At 41.7% G+C, this 22631-nt stretch overlaps 3 protein-coding genes across 3 annotated transcripts; 1 reads left to right on the plus strand and 2 right to left on the minus strand.

The window, feature by feature from the left end:
- Window positions 1-584: 584 nt before the first annotated feature.
- TUBB1 (tubulin beta 1 class VI) lies at window positions 585-4456 on the plus strand. Its single transcript, XM_010226128.2, has 4 exons — window positions 585-744; window positions 2480-2588; window positions 3140-3250; window positions 3368-4456. Exons 1-4 carry the CDS (start codon window positions 688-690, stop codon window positions 4438-4440), a joined length of 1350 nt encoding a protein of 449 aa, XP_010224430.1. The 5' UTR covers window positions 585-687; the 3' UTR covers window positions 4441-4456.
- A 2404-nt stretch (window positions 4457-6860) lies between these two features.
- Window positions 6861-7146, minus strand: ATP5F1E (ATP synthase F1 subunit epsilon). Its single transcript, XM_088528843.1, has 2 exons — window positions 7081-7146; window positions 6861-6992 (listed from the first exon to the last, which is right to left on the minus strand). The coding sequence occupies exons 1-2, from the start codon at window positions 7110-7112 to the stop codon at window positions 6869-6871; spliced, it is 156 nt and encodes a 51-aa protein (XP_088384969.1). The 5' UTR covers window positions 7113-7146; the 3' UTR covers window positions 6861-6868.
- PRELID3B (PRELI domain containing 3B) lies at window positions 6876-20742 on the minus strand. Its single transcript, XM_088528835.1, has 7 exons — window positions 20658-20742; window positions 19768-19936; window positions 19331-19420; window positions 18561-18631; window positions 17680-17782; window positions 17219-17340; window positions 6876-6992 (listed from the first exon to the last, which is right to left on the minus strand). The coding sequence occupies exons 1-6, from the start codon at window positions 20687-20689 to the stop codon at window positions 17221-17223; spliced, it is 585 nt and encodes a 194-aa protein (XP_088384961.1). The 5' UTR covers window positions 20690-20742; the 3' UTR covers window positions 6876-6992; window positions 17219-17220.
- Window positions 20743-22631: the final 1889 nt, after the last annotated feature.

Genomic DNA, 22631 nt, shown 5'->3' on the forward strand with positions numbered 1-22631 from the left:
ATGAAAGATCAACCCATTTTAACCCTCTCTCTCCTGCAGCCCCTTTGGACAGTTGGACACTGTGGCGGATGCTTATGAATGAATTGCACATCTGTGTGGCAGTTCTGGGTGTTGTGATCATAAAAGGCTAATGTTCAGAAGTAGTTATTGGTTTGATCATGGATATTGTGGTTTGTTATTTTCTGATGTGTAAAATTTAAATTGTGTGGCAGAAACACATGTACTTAATAAATTAATGTTACTCATTTTAGTGGGAAATAGCTCTACATAATAGCTCTGTGTGTGTGTATACTTGTATATGTATAAAATGATGGAATAAATACAATGACCACAAGTATTCATGAATCAATGTTTGCTGCACAAAAAAAAAAAAAAAAAGAATTAAATGGAGGGGGGGGAGAACATTTTCCCACCCTCGCTCTGTGGTGTGCTCTGACACTCTGTATGTAGGCAGTGAGGAGGCACTTTGCTCCCTTGTGAACCATTTTGATGAACAGCTTGTGAGGACCTGGCTACTCCCCTTGTGCATGAGTGACGGCCCCCCTTTTTATACTGATAAAAAAGTCCCAGGGGCCGGACACTACTGGGTATAGCTGATACTGCAGCAGAAAGAGGTCTTGTTGTAGGAACTGCAGCTAGAAAACCTGTGTTAGGCTGTAGCTACGGACAGGTCCAAGCTACACAAAAATGCGTGAAATTGTGCATCTTCAGATTGGCCAGTGTGGAAACCAAATTGGAGCTAAGGTGAGACCTCTTTTCAGTATTGATCATTAGTATTGGTGAGACCTCTTTTCAGTATTGATCATTAGTATCAAGTGTTATCAACAGCAGCAAGTCAAATATTAACAGGCTGGAGCTTTGAAAGTGGAGGAATAAGTACTGTGAAGTCTAAATGGGAGGATACATGACATGGTGGCAAAGAATAGGGGGTGTTTTGGTGGACTTGCTCCTCACGCAGAAGTGGATGCTAAGACTGAATGAAACTTCTTTGCAGTGGCTGTGTGGCACCGTGATTATATGTACTGCAGAGGGTTCCTGCTGAGCCTCCTAGGGGGCATTAGTCTGGGCTATACCATACTGGTACAAATGAAGTGAACAAGTCCAGAGCTGCAGACAGCAGTGGATTAGTTCAGTGGATTAGTTCAGATACACATCACTAACTCCCCCTCCTCCATTGTAACCATCTACATGGTTTATTAGCCAACAGGACAACCACTAACACCGAACAATTAATGCTTTTTAAGGCCAGCACAAAGGGCAGCTGTCCTGCCTAACTGGCCTCCTGTGATAGCCAAGTCAGAGTGTGTTTGTTCAGTTCCAAAAACTGCGTGCTGTTGCTTAGAGAGAAGTCGGTCCTTGCTGGCAGCGTGCATTTGCTAGGGAGAAAAGAATATTACGTCTGCTATAGGATGGCCATAGGATTTGTTTTTGCTGTTCATTAGTGGGACATTGTCCCAAAAAAATGAGAGCATTGGGTTAATTCGAGGGAGTGTGTGTGTGTGTGTGTGTGCAGATGGGGAGCTGGGGGTAAGAGCTCTTTGTAGACCTGATAGCTAAAGGTGGAGGACACTGCTGATGATGTTGTATTTGTGTTTCTAAAACGAGCCTGGATGCTAAACCAGAAGCTCTTTAGAATTAAAATAGCCTGGACATTATAGGGGGGAGTGGGTGTGCCCACTTTAACCCTGCTGTGGTAGCTGCCTAGATAAGACTCCCAGTACAAGACAACCATATGAATGTCAAGATAGGGCATTTGCCTCTTCCCTTCCCCCAGCAAAGTACTCAAGCAGAAAGCAAGTTGAGTGTGTTGCCTCCGAGTTTCCCCTCTGCTAAGAAAGCCCTGTGTATGTGTATGAAATCTCCTTATTTTATTATTTTGTTGTAATATCTATATCTATTAGGTATTATACCATATTTTACATATATATATATATATATATATATGTATCAGGTTTATATATTATATATATTTTATATATTTTATATATATATATATAATCAGGTTTAGAGTCTCACAGCTGTTCAGAATTACACAATTGACTCTCAGTTGCTCAAAATTAGATGGGTTTCTGGGGAGGTTGATGGTGAGGAATGGATCTAAAATCCAAATATAAACACAAATGCAATTAAAATGATCAATATGTTTGTGGAAAACATTGTTCACATAAATTTGCCATAGCACCCTCCCATTTGTGCATGATAGTCCTCAGAACAAATATCCTCCCACCAAAGCACCAGAAAGACCACTTGACTAGCATGATTGCATTTTATTCAGCTATTTTTTTACCCAGATTGTTCTTCAGTCCTCTATAGTCTATTGTGTAAGTAGCAAGGCACCTCTCTGCCCCCAGCTTCGAATACAGGACCCTCATGGTGTCATTCACAGCCATGAGAGCAGCAGAAATCATGCTGATCACATTGTGCTGGAAAAAATATATATATTTATTTTTGAGTGTCTTAAATCTCTTTCCTGTTGCAGTTCTGGGAGGTGATAAGTGATGAACATGGAATTGACATCGAAGGAAACTACCGTGGGGCTGCACCACTGCAGCTTGAGCGAATTAACGTGTATTTCAACGAGGCTTACTGTAAGTGCTCAGCACTGCTAGGGTGTTGTTAGAGCAATTTACAACACAATCATGAAGGTTAAATTAGGAACAAAAGCTTAAATGAATAAATAAATAGCTCCCAAACCACTGTAGGTAGATAGGGGATTTCGGAGTAGGTTACAGCAGGTCTCTCTGACTTCCAGCAGTATTTTTTTCACACTGATTTTCAGGCTTCAGTAAAACACTTGTATAGCCCAACCCTGTTGTTAAACACAGCAAACCCTCTGAGATCTGTGCCTGTTTTCCTTCAGTAATTCTGCAAGAGCCAGTTGTCCTTGACCTGAGTTACCCAATGGTTTTGTTTGTTTTGCTTTGAAGTTTACTTGTGGCACAAGCTGAACCCCTGCCTGTTTTATAAGATCACCGAAGACCATTTGATTTAGCTCCAACCTAGGTTTTGTTAGTCATTCTGTATACCACCATATGAAATAAGAAGAAATACCTTGAAATACCTAGACTGAGGTGAGGCAATGGAGATATATTTTTGCCAATAGACCTGGTAACTTGTACACATTTTTATTCTGTTCTAGCTCATAAATACGTGCCCCGTTCCATCTTGGTGGACCTAGAACCTGGAACTATGGACAGTGTACGATCTAGCAAAATAGGCCCATTATTTCGACCTGACAATTTTATTCATGGTATGTATGCTGTTAGTAAACTATCTAGGGCCAGCAGGCTTAAAGTGGCCTTTTAACGACATCTTTATGGCCTTTACAAATTAGTCTTGGTACCATTATAGCTGATTTTCTGTTTAGGTAACTCTGGTGCTGGCAACAACTGGGCTAAGGGGCATTACACAGAGGGAGCTGAACTGATTGAAAACGTCATGGACGTGGTGAGAAATGAGTGTGAGAGCTGTGATTGCCTGCAGGGGTTTCAGCTTATCCACTCACTTGGTGGTGGTACGGGCTCGGGTATGGGCACACTCCTCATCAATAAAATCAGAGAAGAATATCCTGACAGGATTATGAACACCTTCAGTGTTGTGCCTTCACCCAAAGTATCTGACACAGTCGTAGAGCCATATAACGCCATCCTCTCCATCCATCAGCTAATAGAGACCACAGATGAAACCTTTTGCATTGATAACGAAGCTCTATATGACATATGCTTCAGAACTTTAAAGCTCACCAATCCCACCTATGGTGACCTCAACCACTTAGTGTCCCTAACAATGAGTGGGGTCACAACCTCACTCCGTTTTCCCGGTCAGCTGAACGCGGATCTGCGGAAGCTGGCTGTTAACATGGTGCCTTTTCCACGCCTGCATTTTTTTATGCCTGGCTTTGCTCCACTGACAGCTCGAGGTAGTCAGCAGTACAGAGCCCTGTCAGTACCAGAGCTCACTCAACAGATGTTTGATGCACGTAACATGATGGCAGCCTGTGACCCTCGTCGTGGACGTTACTTGACCGTGGCATGCATCTTCAGAGGCCGAATGTCTACCAGAGAAGTGGATGAGCAGCTACTGGCTATTCAGACCAAGAATAGTTCTTACTTTGTGGAATGGATCCCCAATAATGTCAAAGTGGCAGTGTGTGACATACCGCCACGAGGACTGAAGATGGCAGCCACCTTCATTGGCAATAACACAGCCATTCAAGAGCTCTTCATCAGGGTTTCTGAACAATTCTCAGCTATGTTTAGAAGGAAAGCATTTCTTCACTGGTATACTGGCGAAGGCATGGATGAAATGGAGTTTTCTGAAGCAGAAGGTAACACCAACGACCTTGTGTCCGAGTACCAGCAGTACCAGGATGCCACAGCAGACGTCGAGGAATATGAAGAGGTAGAAGTGGAAGTTAGCCAAGAACAGGAAACGCTCTAGAAACAATAGTAATCTAAAATGGACACTTCAAGAGCAATAGCCTTCCTTTGCCCACCCAAAGGAACATCTTTCTTAAGTGTTTTTTATCCGTTTCAGGCACAACTATTACAGTATTACAATATAATGCTTTTAAAATCAATAGCAGCTATGCTTAGCTTTCCTAGATAGCTAAATCTTTCTCCCCTTCCACCCGAAAAGAAAGAACCACTGTGAAAATTTGTTTCATAACAAGCTCCCTTATTCATGTACTCACTTTCGGAACATATAGCCAGACACGTGTAATATACAGCCTATGTGTGCATAGCAGGATCATAAGCAGCAGTAAAATAGGCTATAGGCTCTGTCACATTTATTTATTCTCAAGTAAACAAAGTTTATATTTTTGCTTGTGAACCTGTTAGTGCTTTAGGTACACCTTTCTTATCCACATATCCTGCATAAAAAGGTGCAATCTGTTTTATTGTGAATTCCATAGACCTATGTACATCTGCAGATAAGCTCAGTTTCTTTAGTAGGGCTTTTTTTCAGTAGCAATTGATTAGGCACCTTAATTTTTCCTTTTTAAGACAGTACTTCAATAGTACTATTACACCGCTGTTTTATAATTGCAAAGTTTCTATTCATTGCATGTTGTGGTTTGTTTTTGTTTCAAACTATAGCCTGAGTTACACTAACATTCAAAATCATGTACACAGTATAGAAGATTTGTGTGGGTTTTTTTTTTCTTCCATATATTAACTATTGTAACCCCTTCACCTTTCTTGCAGTACAGCAAAATGGATGAGTTGCATCTTCTTAGAGATGCAAATTCAATGACAACTACTGACTCAGAAATATATCTTGATGTCAGGAAAAAGTTTTTTTGATCAGCTACAGAAAAGTTCACAGCCATATACTTAGCATTATTTAAAACATTCTGTATCATTTTGAAAATATTTCATATATAAAAATATTCCATGAAGTTGCCACTTATTCTTATACATTATTTTTATGCTGAGTTATTTTAAAAATATCAATGTGTTTGAGTGCTTGTTTTGAATATATTACCTGAATTAAGATGCAAAATATTTACATTTATTAAAGTCAACAAAAGGGTCACTTGTGATTTTTGATTCCTCTTTTCTTTCACCCTCCTAGCATTCCATTTTGACTGAATAGGAGTAATCTGACTGACAGCAATGATATCTTTTCAGCTGTATACAATTTAAAAGTAGCTGCAAAAAAATACATCATCCTTTTACTGTGTATGTGCAGCTGTGACAAAGTACACCGAAAGTACATAAGAAGACATGCAATTATTGCAATGTTAAAAGCTAGAGCTGGAACATCCCCAATTATTAATGAATTTCTCCATTTGGGCAGCTGCGGACAGCTATGGAGCCCTAAACACATGAGATGAGCTCTAAAACCACAGGGAAACTTAAAAACATCAGTGTACCCCTTCCAGTAATAGGACAGAGCTGATAGAAGAATTTTTTATTATGTATTTGAAATTATGGGCCTATACTCTCTGTTTATCATAGACCTTAATGAAGAAAATTTTGCCCAAAGCATGCACTGGTCAGTGAACTAAAGCAGGCTAAATTTTAAACCATGGTTAAATCTCTCCCTCTGTGATAAACCTGAAATAGCAATGTGAACATCAGTTTTTTTTATTATTTTAATACATTAGAAACATCTCTGCAAAACGGAATGCTTCATCCACTTAAAGAAGAACATCACTTGCCACACATGGATTTGTTCGTTGAGTGACATTTATTAGCGTGTTGATTTACATACACCGGCAGGTTGTACAGTTACTGTATTGCGGAGTCCTGAGCTTGCCTACAGCTTTGCAGTTTGCTGTTACAGTATTCACCATGGGCCAGTTCCTATGAGAGAATCGAAGTACAAGTTACTCAACTCAAGAACAAGGAAAACATGCACAAGGTTGGCTTCAGCCAGGAGATAATCTCACATCAAGAATAGAAGCTGCTTCATGTTTCTGGTACTGCCACCTACTTTTTCAGCATATCAGATACAACGATTCCTGACCAGGCCTATACCAATTATTTAAAAACAGAAAACAGAGGCCTAACGTGTATTTTACCAGACACGTTCACTGCAGGCTTTGATTCAGACTCGTTTCACTGTTTTACAGACAGCACCATCATTGACAAGCTGATCGGGCAGCACCTTGCAGAGACCTGCACGGTTTCACCAATACCACCGTGTCTGTAAACACAGGGACGATACCATTAAGGTCACACATCATTCACTAGGGCAGGTTGATGCCCACCCTGCTCACGTGTCCGTCATTCCCAGTGCGTTACTTCATGCTGGAGGCAGAGCCCAGGGCAGGCAGTAATGGTTGCAATTTACGGGGGAAACAGGAGGAAACCGCGGAGGTAAAAGGCTCCAACGCCACACCCGCGCACTCACCTCCACCTCACTCCTTCTTGGGCTTCACCGTCTTCACGGTGGCCGCGGCCGCCCGCTCGGCCTCGGCTTTGTACTGCGGCTTCATGGCTGCCCTGACGACCTGCGCGCAGATCTGCGAGTAGCGGATGTAGCTAAAGGCGGGAGGGGAGAAAAACGGCGGTGAGAACCAAACGCGCGCCCGAGGCGCCCCCGAGGCCCTCCCGGCGCCGCGGCCGGTACCTGAGGCCCGCCTGCCGCCAATACGCCACCATGGTGGGACCCGCTCCGCTCCCCCGCGCCGCCGCAAGGTCAGGAAGGGGACGGGCAGCGCCGCCCGCCGCCGGCCAATCCACAGGCGCGAGCGCTCGCACCGCCAACCGGAGGGCGAGTTACCTCAGGGAAGCTGGCCAATGGCAACTACCCAAGGGGCCCCTGCGGGCGCGGTTCAACCAATCAGAGGGCGAAATTGGGCACGCGAGGCCCGCCCTGTCGCTGAGGCGGAGCGCGCGCCGTTTCGTGTGGAGGCGGCGAGCGAACGCGCCGGGGCCGCGGGGCGGCGCAGCCTCTGCCCTCGGGGGAACCGGGGAGGCCCGGGGGGGAACAGCCACCGCCCGGCCGGCTGTGCGGCACGAGCACCCCGCGCCAGCGAGGGGGTTGTCTCCGCTTCCCCCGATGCTAAATACTGTTCAGAGAGGCCTCGGTTCTAGCTTGCAGGTAAGGCCAGCTGGACCTGCCCCGGTCCAGCCCTGGGCATTGGTGATTCGAGGCCACTAATGTATCAGAAAAACATTGCATTTGAATGAACTACAGACTGGACATTTAAGCCCAACTCTTTTCTATGAGGCTGATGGCTAGTTATGTGCTAATTAAATTAGTTACATATTAAGTAGTTGGTAAATATTTCAGTAATGCTGTTGTAATTAAGAATATAAGTAAGTATCTAAAAAAGATAAAATGAGAACCAGGTGCTTGAAGTCTTAAGCCATGTGTGGCCAAGCTGTGCCACTTTACAAATCTATCCTCTATAATAAAATGCCTTGGCATGAGATTCTTTGTGATGCAAGAAACACCATTTTTGCACACATCTAAAATTATATTAATCATTTGCTCTAAACAGATGAATTAAAAGCAAAACTAATATCTAACAATTTGCTTACACTTGCTGGAAAGTTGTATACAACTTTCCATGTGTAATTTCAAAAAAAAGCAAAGAGCTATAAGTTGTCTTGAATCACATTTGATAGGCATTGACACAGTCCTAATCTAATGCTCAGTTAAATAATTAAGTATCCTTTGGATTAGGTTGTCATTACATACTTGCATGTAGATGTACATACCTATTCTTCCACCTATCTTTTCCATTCCAGAGCAGACCACACCACAAAATATGTAAGAATCCTCCAAGATTTATATCAGTCTTGAAGGAACCCTGATAACTTGGGTCATTCCATAGAGGCCTTGTGTTCCCCTGACTACTCTGCTATCACCACAGAAACTAAACAGCCATTGCTACAATTACAGTAAATCTCTAAACCAGGAATAAGCAGTTTTATTATAGATCTCACGTAGTCCTGGACCACTGCAATTAACAACTGATACACCATAGGAATGACAGCACAGATCCCCCAGAACCAAAAGAGCAATTCTTCACCAAATAAGTCATAGTCTGTCTCCCAGACAATCATATAACAGTAAGAAAAGATTGCCTATTAGTGTAATTAATGGGAACACCAACCAGGAGGGAAGAGTGGGAAGAAGGAATTTCCCGTCCTTACTTTACCTACTTGATCTCTGTACTGAGATTACTGAAGAAGATTCTAGTTGGTGCTAGTTAGAATGACATTTTGAAAGCGGACACTTTAAGACACTAAACTATACTAGTTCCTTCCATCTGGAGCAATAATTTATTATTGTTTCTAATGTCTACTATACAACTTTGCTCCAAGTGAATTTGGGCTTCATTTCTAAAATCAAAATATTAGAGTCTTTCCACTTCATTTTGAAGAAGTAAATGAGGCAGCAAGTAATTCCAATTTCATGCATTTATTTCCTTATTTAGATTTTGTACAAGTAATTTTGGTCTGCTTACTTCTGAGGCATATGGCCTGTTGGAGCAAAGCTTTCCAGCTTGTAAAAAGTAAAATCATTTAAAGGTATTTCTAACGATAAGCAGCACTTTCAAGACAGAAATGGTATTGTTGAGGTGATACTGAAACAAAATATATTTATCCTGTGAAAACCCTACTATAACAATGATAAAATGATTCAAGAAAGCGCCAAAGATAAAAGAAAGTGCAACTCTGTTACACGTGCAACATATTTGATGTAGCACAACTAACTGTACTATTATATATATACACTGGTAAAGGACATTATTTTTTATACAAATGGCTGCTTTTAATGGTAACATCTGATGACTTGGTAGGTAAAATAATTACAAATAAGATTATTGTAAGCCTTATGGGCAGCTGAGGCCACAAATACAGCTTACCAGAAAAGAATGATGCTAGCAGTGATGAATACTTGTTTCAGCTACACGTCCCTCTATTCTGCCCCACTCCCTGCCTCTGATCCCTCATCCTACTTGCTCCTTTATCCCCAGTTGTCTTTCCCACTACATCTTCCCTCTCTGCACCTCCCTGTCAAGTATCCACTGCCTGCAATTCTGTGCAACCCACTTAGAGGCAATTGGAGATGTGCAACCTGGATGCTATTATTTGCACATTTAGCTCTATTTATTGATCTTGAAAGATAAACATTCAGAATTAATTAAAAAGTTAAATCTGCAGAAGAGGTAGCAGGCTGAGACAGAAAGAAAATTAGGTCAGTAGCAGAAAATGTGTTCTATAACATTTCCAAAATGTATATTGACATCTATACCGCTGTAAACAAGGCACTAGTATAGACTTGTACAATCTGTTTCCATGCCTTTTAGATGATAGAACATGTTTGTGAAGCCCTAAACTTCCTGCAAGTAAGAGCTTTTGGAGACATTTGACACAGAAATTAGAGTACTCAAAGGAGGAAGGTTTAGAAAGGTATAGAGAGGTTGCAGAGGGGAAAATGAGGGTTAGATGCAGAGATCAAGAGAAGCAGAAGAGGTATGGTTAGAAACATCCAAAAAAGTGAGAGTGGAGAGGTCAGGGGGAACTAAAGATGTGAGATTAGAAATGTCCAGTGAAACTGAGTCAGTAAGGGAAGAAGATTCCTGAAAGGAGAGATCAGAGACATCCAGAAAGGGTGTAGAGATGAGATTGCAGACATTCTCAGAGGTTGTTAAGGATGGCTCAGAGGAGTTCTGAAATATGAAATCATTAAAATCAGTGAGATCTAGTGATTCTGAAGAGGTAGAAGAGGTGCATTCTGAAACATCCAGTGGAGGTGGAGGGATCGTACAGGAAAAGTCCAAAGAAGCTGAGAAGGTGTCACCGGAGCCAACCAGGGAGGGTGAAGAAGTGAGGCTGGAGAAGTCGAGAGAGGCTGAAGAAGTGGGACTGGAGAAATCTAGGGAGGGTCCTGAGGTGAGACTTGAGAGATCTAAAGAGACTGAAGAACTGTCACCAGAGAGGTCCTGAGAGCCTGATGAGGTGAGACTTGATAAATCCAGTGAAATGGAAGAGGTGAAGCTGGAGCGCTCCAAGGAGTCTGAAGAGGTGACGCTGGAGAGCTCTAAGGAGATTGAAGAGGAGGTACTGGAGAAGTCTGAAGAAGTGAGACTTGAAAGGTCCAGAGAAGATGAAGAAGGGAGACTGGAGAAGTCCACAGAGGATGAAGAGCTCAGACTGGATAGATCCAAAGAATCTGAAAAGGGGATTTTGAAGAGTTCCAAGGAGGCTGAAGTCTTGTCACTGGAGGGGTCCAGGGAGGCCAGAAAAGTGAGACCAGGTAGGTCCGGGTGGATTGAAGGATGAAACTGAAAAGCCAAATAAATCCGCAGCATGACTACTGTCTTATTAAATCTTAAGTATTTTTAACTACAGATCTATAACAACATGCCAAAAAAAAAAAAAAGCTTAAATAAAGACATAATGAAGCCGAAGAATATTACAACTGAAAATAACTAAACACGCAAGAGGGCTAGTGTTTTAATCCTTACATCTCTTAAACTTTGTGGTTAGTTTGAATCACTTAATAAAATGTACTAAAAGTACATTCTGATAAAAAACAGGTATGTAATTAAAAAGGAAACAGAGCAACTTATATTTCACTTCATAAAGGTGCTTCTAATTATAGTATGAATAGATCAAGAGAGATCCTTCTTCAGACACCTCTCAAGATTGTACTGCAAAGCAGGGAGTAGTTGAATCCTGCTGTTGTTTTTCCTGGCATAGGATTACACATGTGATTTTTTTCAGAGAATCATTCCCAAAGTATTGTACTACCCAAGAAAGTAAAAGATGGACATTTAACTAGAGGCTGCCGTTTCTCAGGTGAATGCATTCAAGCTTTTCCTGTGTTATTACACAACTGATGTCCAGGTGCGTGTATAATAGATTTAACATAATCACCATGGGCAGAACGCCCACTGAGGTCACTTCAACTCAAGCAGGTGTCTGCTGAATATTAGCTGAAGTTAGGAAAAATTTCTTAACAGTGAGGGTGACAGAGCACTGGAACAGGCTGCCCACAGAGGTTGTGGAGTCTCCTTCTCTGGAGATCTTGAAAACCCACTTGGACACAGTCCTGTGCCACGTGCTCTAGGTGACCCTGCGTGTGCAGGGGGTTGGACTAGATGACCTCGAGAGGTCCCTTCCAACCTTCAGCATTCTATGATTCTATTCTACATAATTCTACTAAGAATTATGCCTTCCTATAGCAATAGGAAAACTGGGCCAATTGAGCAGAACACAAAAATTACTAGACTAAGACAAGTTGCTCATTTAAGATTCTCACTTATTTAAAAGTCTCAGTGAAATGAAATTTCTAGTCTCACTAGAAATGAAATAGCTATTGAATACACTTTATTCATAATATATTTACAATTTTAGAGCTCATGCAACGTGGTTGTAATTTTATCAAGAGTATAAAGTTTATAGATCAAAAAGGGAAAACATGAATCTTTCAACATGTATAATATTTGTGATAAGATTACAAGCTTGCCTGCTGTCCTATATTCATAGCAGAATTTAAAATCATTAACCTCAAAAATCCTTTGCTAGCATTTTGTGACTAATTTAGAAAGGTCTCAAATGGATTGTACAGAAGAAGCCAAGCCAATACATAAACCAAATTATAAAAAAAGCCAATATCAACATGATTTTCAATAGATTATAAATTCCATTATCCCTTCCCTCTATTCCTTTTGTCCTAATTTCAAATGGCAGAGATACTGCACATTTTCCTTGAATAAGATAGCCAAGAAGCATGAAGTTATAGTTATTATCATATAAAATATACCAGTAATAATTCTTCCTACCTCTGATAGCTGTGGTCTTATCTCCTGTCTCTGCCTGTGTAAGCCATACTGGGCTGTGCCACTAAAGCTCTGCCGTCTTTCTGCTCATGACCCTAATCTGTTGTACAGCTACTGGAAATCATGCCGTGCTGATGACAGTACAGGTCATCTCCTGTTAAATACTTCCTGTCTAAGTACAACACTCACCACACAGCAACAGCTGAAAGCGCGCTCTAAAATCAGCCTAATTTTAAGAAAAAGGTACAGTTCTGAACTGATTCCTTTTACAGGACATTTTGAAGACTAGCTGAGTTAGCAAATGAAGACATTAATTTTTAACTTTTGGGCACCTGGATTTAAAGTAGAAATAATTCTGAGAATATCATTCAAGTTCTCAGCTGCCCATTCTACAAAACCTGGCACAAATTTTCTCAGGAGGGACCCAGGATCCACAGATCAGAATTCAGGTACTTTCAAGTTTTACGTTGTGCATCAGGAATTATTTTAATATATTGAATAATCTCTATGCTAACTTGGTTACTTTTAAAGTGTGATAATGTAAAACTTTCTGTTCACATATGATAATAATAGTGGATAAAAGTTTCAAAAACACCCAGGTGACAGGAAGAAGGCTAAGGACCTCAGCATTTTTAAAGAGAGAAAGAACATGGCAAAAAGCCATCTTGTGTTATACTACTTATGATATATATGTGTGAAGAGAGAGAATAGATCTTCAGCATTTAAATTGATACTACCATTTCACACAAATGTAGTTTTACTGTTATAATAATGCACATTATAATATAGGAAATAAAATTAACTTTTTGCCAAGCATTGACACCAGTTGGGGACTAACTGTAATTCTACAGACCATGATCCGGTGTCACCTTTAGAAGCATTCAATTTTATGGCAATATGTAAGCGAAAACGATAAAATTGAGAAAGAAAAGGTCCTCCACCAGTGAAAGAATAGCCTTCAGCTTTAGAAATGGAAAGATTCCAAAATGACTTAGTGTTTTTATGCGAGCTTTAGGTGCTTTTCAGTTCTATAAACTTTAACTTCAGCAAGATGCTGATCTTTCCTTCGAAGAGAGCTGTCAGCATCAATGGTGAGGGAGGTTGAAAGGCTGCAATTACTAGGCTTGGGTGCTTAGGGTTTCTGATTTAAGACTTGGTGGCAATAGGCTAGACCGTACAATTTAACTGCAGTTACAGACTGCAACAGACAGGACCACAGGTCAACAACGTTGTAGGAATTCTCTGTTAAAGCTTCTTCTATGTGCAATTTTCCAAAATAATGATTAACAGTTGTTTTACATTTGCAGTTAGTGCCTATAAAACTCAACTGATGCTGACACCCATTGTCAGCAAAAAGAAATGCTTCTCAGGCAAATGAAACCTTCATTTACAAGTACTCTGTTTTAATCAGTGATTAAACAAATACCTATTATCTTAGTGTTCATACACAAATCATTTTCATGTCACAGTAAGTTTAGGAATTTGCTTTCTTCCAGAGTAGCATTTTTTAACCATTTAAGACTGTGAACAGTAATGCTTTTCAGAATACTAGAATATGAAGCTATTAGCAAATTTGTACTGCATAAATTTTACTCTCAACAAGCTAAAATTTGGGTAGGTAAAAGCTAGACAGCTACACACCAGCAAGGCAAGGTTAAGTCATGATGGATCTGTTTTTGGAATAGCTTGCAATTAATGCAAAACGAATTCACCTACTGCTGTTTCAGCCACACCAAGCCTCTTTAAATCACAACATAAAGGGCAAGGTAAGCGTAATTAACAACTAAAAATCTTTACTAAAACCCCAGTACTGATATCTGATTATTACATAAAACTTCAAAAAATTTCCATCTCCTTCTTTCCACTTCTGATGTAACTCAGGTAAGCAGTTTAATTCAGGAGATTTTCTTCCACAGGCTTTAATCTATGTCCATGGGCCTACTTGCGAAGAATACCTATTTCCATTACACTCAACAGAGAATACAGATGTTCAGTTTCAACAGAAGAAGGCATTAAGCTAGCCAGGTCACCAAACTTTCAGCTATTGCAATTCATTTTTTTTTTTAATAGTTTTTCTGGATGCAGCTTGTTTTAAGGAGGACTGTGAGTCAGAGCAGGTCCCTCCTCCAGGGAGAGCCTCCCTTTTCTTTCCTATTTCTTTTTCCCCCCTCTTGCTTTAGGTCAGTTTCCTTCTTTCCTATTTCCTCTACTTCTAGCAACCACGTGAAGCCACAGCTTCCCTGCGCCAGCTCAGGTCACGCTCGCTGCAGTTATCGTTATTACCCGAGCAGCTTCCCCCGGCCCCTGCCAGCCCTGCACTGCAGGGCCGGGGATGCAGGGCAGGCTCCTTTGGCTAAGGAACACAGAGCACCAGGAGGGGCAGCCTTTCCTCTCTGGTACAGGACAGCAAACGCCACCTACCTGCTGCCCAGCACATGCCCTCACCTCAATCAAAACTCCTGCAGGCAGATGAGGAGTCTGTGTAAGCAGATAAGCTCACACATTTCTGTCCAGACCCAAACATTTTGCTCTCGTTTGCTATTCACAGTGTGTGCATGTAGATTCTATGGAGCAGGACACAGTCCTTGGCAGGTAAGTTTTAGCATATGAATCTCAGCCCAAGTAGAATGAAAATCTTGCCACAGGATCTATCAGGCTGGGAAATCTAGTATGCGTTACAGTATGCCATATTTACAGAAAAAGCAGAGTTATTAAGCGAAAGAGACCACATCAGCTGCAAATGGGTTTATTACCACTGAAAATACGCATTTTAGGATAGACATTTGAGTTTAAAAAATAATTTAAAAAGCCACAGCATTTCATCACCTTCACCCTTCCCATTCTACATTATTCACTCAGCAGTCAAGTCCCTTCCCACCCAAATTTAGCATTAAATTTTAGGAACTAGCCAGAACTCACATACAGTTTTATTTAAAAAGCGCCACATACAGAAAACCATACTCCCTGACAGAATGACAATGCAGCCATAAAAAACAAAATAGGACAAAGAAAATCATGATCTTCCAAGAAGCTACTGGATGCTTGCAAATATTAAATAGCCTAATTTTTTTCAGTGCAACTTCAAACAGTGAGTTCATACTGTGCAGTCCTTAGTGCAGATAAATTAGAAAAAGAATAGGCTGACTATAATATGCCCAGAACTATGTGATGCTTAAGGCTAAACAAATATTAAATAAATGTCTTCAAGCATTGCATCTCTTTTTAACAGAAGTGATGGTACAATTTCTTGTTTCACATACTTTTTTTAAGCTGAAATGCTATTGCAGTTGTAATAATGTTATGTAAAAGCATGTTAAATCTGGGTGGTTTCAATTTACAAAGGTAAAGTCTCAAACATTTTTTAGAAAAATATTTAAAATAGTTAATTTTTTAAAAAGTATACATACACATACCTGTTTTTTTCCCCTCTACACAAAAGGTTTTATGGATGATTGTGTTCCCTCATTCATCACTTAAAACAAGCTCTGGTGCTCTGTTTAGCAGACACTGTTCAATAGACAACTCTGCTATAACAGAAATGGCATGCAAAATAAAATGTGGTACAACAGGTGACGTTACAATTTTTAAAGAAATAAATTTGATGTTACTTGGACACTTAGACTCAAAATTCTAGGAAGAGCCTCTGGCACCAAAACACAAGATGATCAGTTCATTCAGGGCTGCCTTTTTCCATTTTTCTCCCCACAATGAAGGAGTCATAATAGGACAGATAACTTCTACTGAAGTCAAGGGGGCTACCAGTGGAGTGATAGAGTATGAGATAAGAATGGTAAAGTCTAACCTCTAAGTTCCCACAGCTGAGTACTACAGACAGTACCAATAACCTATAGCTAGTACCAAAAAACATACTCAAACTATACAAAACTTTTTATTCTCAAGGCTTTCATTTCAAAATACTGGTTTGTAAGCAAATTAATTTAAAAGATAAACTTCCAAAAATTTGGATTAGAACAGGATATGCTAGTCAAGATACTATGTTTAAATTAAAGGACAACACAATATTCAGTTGATGTAACAGGTTGTTTTTAGAGCATGATTGTGTTAATCGTTCTATGAACAGCTAATAGGGCTTCCTCTTACATTTAAGTATCTTTTTAGTGACTGAGAGGTTTTTATCCTTTAAGTGTTTCTTCTATACTTTAAAGTGAATGCCTACTTTTCTTAGAGCTTGCTAGATATGAGTATTTAGGCTTAGTATATCCCTTTATTTAATGGGATTTCAAAAATGGAAGTTATATATACTACACGTTCAAATTCTACCTTCAATTACTGCATGCACAACTCATCAATGTCATATTTAGGAGCAGAATTTAGGGCTTAGTGGGCTAGAGATGTTTTGCATGTTTTACCCATACTGGCTGTAAAAACAGATTGAGTACCATGTTAGATCAACCAACCAAACAAAAGCTAAAAAGTTTATCAAAAAATATTTTGTACATTCTTTTGTACTTCAAGTTTCAAGTAATAAACTTTCTGCTAAACCAAGTTGTATCACACAACTGTCAAAAATCAACAAACAGAACAATGCTAGAACAAACCATTCTGTTAATTTGGGGCTTGGTCCCAAAAGAGGTAGTCCTTGAATGACACAAAAAAAAAAAAAATCCACTGAAGTCAACCTAACATGCCAGTCTCCTCCAACATATGCAGCCTCAGCTCTGTAAGAGACCTCCATATTTGAAAACACTTAAGTTAGTGTTCGTGTAAATACAGGAACTACACTTGAAAATTATTTCTTCATCGGTAACCAAGTCCAGTCCAGCAGAACCAATATATTATTTAAGCTTTGCACATCAGCCTCATTAGTAAAATTTTAGCTTTTCTCCAAAAGTAATTTGAAACATACCTAATTCACAGGTACGTCTTTAGAGAAAAAAAAAAGTATATTTAGGTTTGGAGAGAAGCATTATATTTAAACCTGTTTAGTAATAAAGGTATATTTACTATCATTTCTCTACAAATGCTGCTGCTGCCATTGAATTCCTCATGGTTCCTCTTGCTGAAGCAGCGAACTCCTCAATTTCAGCATTCAGTTTATTAATTACCCATTCCAATGCTTCACGGCCCTAAGGTTAAAGAAAAAATTATCAGTATATAAATCCTGACAAATAAGTAAATAGATTAATCTTGAAAAATTACTTAGGAAACAACAGTTGAAAAGAGAAGCAAAGGCACAGAAATGCATGCCTGAGTAATACTTCTTAAATTTCAAGAACCAGACCTCTGTGGAAGTCTGTACTGCTTTATACTGCTCATGAAGAAATTCCTTCTGAAGCCGCCTTCCGTATGGCTCCTTACTGTGCGTTTTATCATTTTTGAGCTTGAACTCAAGATGTAAAATACAGGTTTTTATTACTGTAACATTTAGCCAGGAGTCACAGATTTTACAGAATGGTCATACTTACTTTATTAGCATTGGAAGAGATGGTGTTTGCCATTAACCCTTCTAGGTAACTACTAAGACTGACACCTTTCACAGATATTATTGCTTCTTGTGTCAAAACGGTTCTGAAATAGAAGAGCAAAATGAGTTTTCCCCGAGTACACTGAAACAGAAAAGAAAACTGCCCTCCCAGCAAGTACATCCCCTTGACAGAACTTAACTGCTTTGTTCACCTATTCGCATGTTCCTAAAATAAAACCCAGATATCCCCACGAAGTGCAAGGAGGCCCTTGTGGCGCTCAACTATTCCCATCTTCAGCAACAGGAAGTAATGAATGCAGCAGGTTTGGACTGAAAACATACCAAGAAAACCACTGATTTCCAGGATGGTATTTAGACTTCTCCTTTAATAACAGTAATTTAATATCACCCATTGTCATGGGGGAAAAAAACCTCTTAAGGAACAATCCTTACAAAGATAATTGAAATATACTGCTCACTATGACATTACACACTTGGCAGGCTTTAAAGCTGCCTTTTCGTCCTCCAAAAATACAGTCTGGAGGTAGTCAAAGGTGCAGATTCAGTGCCCAACTTGATGAAAGGATCACAAATAAGCAGCTCATAACTATTCTAATCTTAGTTACAGAAAAGACATAAGAAAACTCCCTGAAAATCAGGTCTGAATTGAACTCCACCATGGTATGACAGTCCTTCTCTCACGGTGCTCTGCAGAAGCAGGGTCACTACGAAAAATGATGGTCTATATAATCCTTGGAAAAGATACCACAACACAGGTGCTGCTACCCCCACAGCATCATCTTCTGTTCAAGAGAGACCAGGGGAATTTGCAAGGTCAAAATCTACTTAGGGCAGTCTTGGGAAGGACCAGGCTGTACTTACTTATGTGGTTCATGCGGGTGTGGTTTGTAGACAAGCCTCTCATCCACTGACACGAGGTTTGTAAATGAAATCTGTGGAACATAAAAAAGATAACCCCTTAGTAAAGCTCTCAATAAAAATATTGAAGGAATGTAATAAATAAGATGACAGAGACAAAGCTTATGGTCATAACTGTGTGACTGATTTAAACATTTTCCTTGCTAGGACTCAGATTAGCATTTAGGATATACAAAATCAGGATATTTTGTATATCCTAAAAAATATACATTTCAAATATACATTTATACATACATACAAAATATACTTTTTCAAATTCAGCATTTGCTTAGCTACTTATTTTTCCTTGCATTTCATATATCAATCCTTTACCATCATAAACTATCAAGTTTTTAAATCAAGATTTAACAGTGATATTAAACAGAGTGGTTCATAAAGCAAAACATTACACAAAAGGAGAACAGCCATATGGCCATACTGTACAGCAAAGGGCTTTTAATTGTTCTAAAAAATGAGAATACTGGTATTCTCCTCATCAGCACCCTCATACATTAGACAGTGTTGACACCAAATTCCCAAAATACTAGTAGTTTCTTTCTGAAAACCAGAAGTAATGAATAGTACATTTAACTATAAACATGTGACTTGTCTTTAACCTGTATTTTCCTACTGCAATTTTCAAGTCATTTTCCAGATGACTTTTCTTTATCATACATATAATATTCCTGATCTGTAAACTATCTGAATAGTATGATCTAGGCTATAGTACTTACATTACTGGATTTAAGCTCCATTGTTTTTTTCACTGGGTCGACAACAGAGTGCTCCTGAACGTAGGTCCTGGTTCTGCATGTGCCGATGAGCTGCAAGACAGGTCCTGGGGATTACACACTCGCACGCTGTAATTAATTTTTCTGTGGAACTGCCATTTTTTTATTGCCTTTAAATGCATAAGTACTGATTATTATACTGAATAAACTTGGAAACAACGGGACTAGGGTTTAGTTCAAAACCAAACAAAAGGTAGACTTTAAAAAAAAGAAAATCTAAAATATAGCTCATCTGCAACTACCTGAGAGCCATTATGTGTCCTGCCGTTGAGCTTAACTGAAAAATAAATGTATTTTAGACACGTTCTATTACAACAACACACTTCTCAAGCTTCCTCTCTCCCAGGGGTCTTTCTCAAGCCCTGCAATGAACCACGCACCGATTTCACAATCGAGGGAATCCCCCACTCCGTACTGAGCAGCCGGTGGCTGTGCAGCTTCCCGCTCGGGTCTACATGTCTGTCCAGAACGTCCACGCCGACCACGCTGGGGTTCATCGGGTTTGGGTACTTCTGCATGGCAGCTGTTGTTACCGTTTCCCAGGGGTGGCTGCCAAAACACAATCCGGATGGACACACAGTCACATATTTAACAGGACCGCTACTAAAACAATGCCATGCTGCTAGCAGCTTATAGCTTTGAAGTGTTTTATTTCCAGCTATTAGCACTCTTAATATCCTTGCCTAGAGTAAACTACCTATGTGGAGCAGCGGACAGTGGCCAATGGACGTTAAACTACGAGATCCCTGATCATTCAGGACCCCGGCAGTTACTCTCAGTCCTGCAGGCTGGTCAGGACGTGCCCGTTTCACACACGCAGGCTCGTTTCACCTCTGCCAGGTGGCAGTCCTTCTAGGACACGCAGTAATTCACCAGACTGGTACTTTTCCCTAACAAATGCCCCTGGGAAGAGGGTTATTTCTGAGCGGGGGGTCCCGGGGCGCTTCATCCCCGAGGGCACTCGATGGCCCCGGCCGCCCTGCTCTGCCCCGCGCCCCCGGCACGAGCGCTGCCCAGGGCGCTGCCTGCCCCGCCCGTTCGGTGCCCGCTGCCCTTGGCAGCCGAGACCACGGGGCCGGCAGAGCAGGCCCGGGCGGCGCCAAGGACGCGCAGCCCGAAGGTCAGCGGAGGCCGCGGGGTCTCGGCGGCCGCCACCGCGGGAATGCGGGACTCGGGCTGGGCCAGAGCGGGCCCGGCCTCCCGGAGACGAGGCGAGGCCGCGCTGCCGCGGCCAGCTCCGCGCTCCCTCCCCGGCCCGCGCCGCCCTTACTCGAAAACGTGCTCCGAGGTCCAGATCTTCATGGCGGCGGGGCCGGCGGGGCCGCCGCGCTGCCCGCTCCTCGCGCGCCCCACCGGCACCCCCGGGCGAGGCGCGGCCGCTGCGCCTGCGCGGCGAAGAGCGGCCCGCGGCCGCCACCCGGGCGGCGGCACGAGCGCAGCCAATGGCCGCGCGGCGGCGCCGTGACGTGCGGAACGTGCCCGTTGAAAGACGCGCAGAGGGCGGCGGGAGGCGCCGCGCGGGGCGCGCATGCGCGGGGCCGCCCCTCAACATCCCAACCCCTTCTGGAACCGCTGCGCCCTTGTAAAACTCAGCGAGTTCCAGCTGGCCTCCACACCCGTCCCGGCTTGGTTAGTCAGCAGGAAGCGTTAATGAGCGCGGCCTCATCCTGCACCGTCCACACTGCTTCCTGCAATCACGCAAGGGTTTAACCTCTGTGCAAGGACGACCTTAGTACCTGCAATAAAATGGGTGGCGATGCTACAGTCAGGACACGCGCTCTGTAGCGAGGCGGTGATCAGGAAACAAGTAGAGAAGTGACCTTTGTTGGAACTGGCCTGTCTGCTTCTGGCCTTCCTTAATATTTTATTACACTTGTTCATCTCTCAGCTAGCTCTTGTACTTAACACTTTGAGAAAAAAAAGACAGCTTTGTTCCCTTTGTAACCAGTTTCAAGCTTCACCAGAAATGAACACCGAAACATGACCTGAAACTGCACTTAAAGCATCTACAATTACACTGAGGTCATTTGTATTTTATTTTTTCTTTCGTGCTTAAAGGAGGCCACCATGCAGCATTAACAGAAGAGTATTTACCCCGCTGAAATGGGTAGCTGGTTTTAGTCTCTGCACAACCTTTACTTCTTCCCAGTCACCAGGTTTAGCTTAGGGTAGGAGGGCAGCCTGCCAGTTAGAAGAAAACAGAAAATTTGGCACCAGACATTCCCCACTTTCATGACAGCAGTTTACTTTGGGAGCTGCTGAGGGCTTCTGCTTTGCAAGCCCAATCCCAGGACTTTGAGACAAAGTAACTTATTTAATGAATAGGGAAAGAGCAGTTTGGAAAGAAACAAAAGGGAAAACTAATGGAAATGGAAAATGGCAACTCCTTAGGCCGAGCTCCTGTGCTGCTCAGGCCAAGGGTGCCTCAGGGCCCCGCCAGCCTTGCCGGTGGCAGCTCCATGTAAAGGCTGGCTCGGTGCTTACCCGTCTCTACAGAGGATTTAACATCCAGCAGATGAACAGTCAGCCACAAAACAGGCCAGCGCTACAGTGAGCCGAGGATAACCGCTACTGAACTCTTACATCATGGCCTTGTTTTCAGAGCAAAACGTTACACAATTATCTGGAAATCACCAGAGGGCGCAAAGACCCTGAGAGCTGCACGGAGCAACCGGCAGATCTGCTGTACTGAAAGATAAATATTATTTAAGCGAGGGACGAGTAGTCCTACCGATACCGCCCCCAGGCCAACTCTCTGGTGTCCTCAGCCAATCTGTTTGTTAGGTTCGCTGTCTGGAAGCTATTTTATAACCAAGTTACAAAACAGCCCCTTTAGTTCCATATTAAGAAGTACCTCCTGTTATCGAGAGGCTGTTCAAGAGTTCTTAATCATCTGTTCTGACTAGTTTCTTATACAGCCTTGGTATAAAATGTGATGAGTTTAGTAATAAAAAAAAAGTTATATACATCGCAGACAAACACAAGTCACAGAAATTGTACCACTTCTATCAAGCATTTTCTACAACAGTTCAAGATAGTTTTAAAGGGCCTTGTGTAGAACTTTGTTTTTTTAAACTCAGAGTGTAGGACATTAATTTGTGGACACAACTCTCAAGCAGTGAGTGACTGACGCACACTCATAACTGCCTAGTACCGACCTCGCTGAAAAAGGTTGGGAGGGAGTTTCCCAAGAGCTGGACACTTTGGACAAGGCAGTTCCTAGAAGTTCTCTCTGGTGCCAGAA

This window comes from Tinamus guttatus, unplaced genomic scaffold, assembly GCF_059628265.1.
Source record: "Tinamus guttatus ecotype Peru unplaced genomic scaffold, ASM5962826v1 Tinamus_guttatus_pri_ptg000027l, whole genome shotgun sequence".
Lineage (NCBI taxonomy): Eukaryota > Metazoa > Chordata > Aves > Tinamiformes > Tinamidae > Tinamus > Tinamus guttatus.

What these genes read in the sequence shown, in the direction of transcription:
- PRELID3B (XM_088528835.1), bottom strand. Translation starts at nt 20,689, where the DNA reads ATGAAGATCTGGACCTCGGAGCACGTTTTCGA. An exon ending in ACCTCGGAGCACGTTTTCGA is followed by an intron (nt 19,937 to 20,657) that starts GTAAGGGCGGCG and finishes GTGTTTTGGCAG; the next exon opens with CCACCCCTGGGAAACGGTAA. An exon ending in TTCCCTCGATTGTGAAATCG is followed by an intron (nt 19,421 to 19,767) that starts GTGCGTGGTTCA and finishes CCTGTCTTGCAG; the next exon opens with CTCATCGGCACATGCAGAAC.
- ATP5F1E (XM_088528843.1), bottom strand. Translation starts at nt 7,112, where the DNA reads ATGGTGGCGTATTGGCGGCAGGCGGGCCTCAG. An exon ending in TGGCGGCAGGCGGGCCTCAG is followed by an intron (nt 6,993 to 7,080) that starts GTACCGGCCGCG and finishes TCCCGCCTTTAG; the next exon opens with CTACATCCGCTACTCGCAGA.
- TUBB1 (XM_010226128.2), top strand. Translation starts at nt 688, where the DNA reads ATGCGTGAAATTGTGCATCTTCAGATTGGCCAGTGTGGAAACCAAATT. An exon ending in GAAACCAAATTGGAGCTAAG is followed by an intron (nt 745 to 2,479) that starts GTGAGACCTCTT and finishes TTCCTGTTGCAG; the next exon opens with TTCTGGGAGGTGATAAGTGA. An exon ending in GTATTTCAACGAGGCTTACT is followed by an intron (nt 2,589 to 3,139) that starts GTAAGTGCTCAG and finishes ATTCTGTTCTAG; the next exon opens with CTCATAAATACGTGCCCCGT.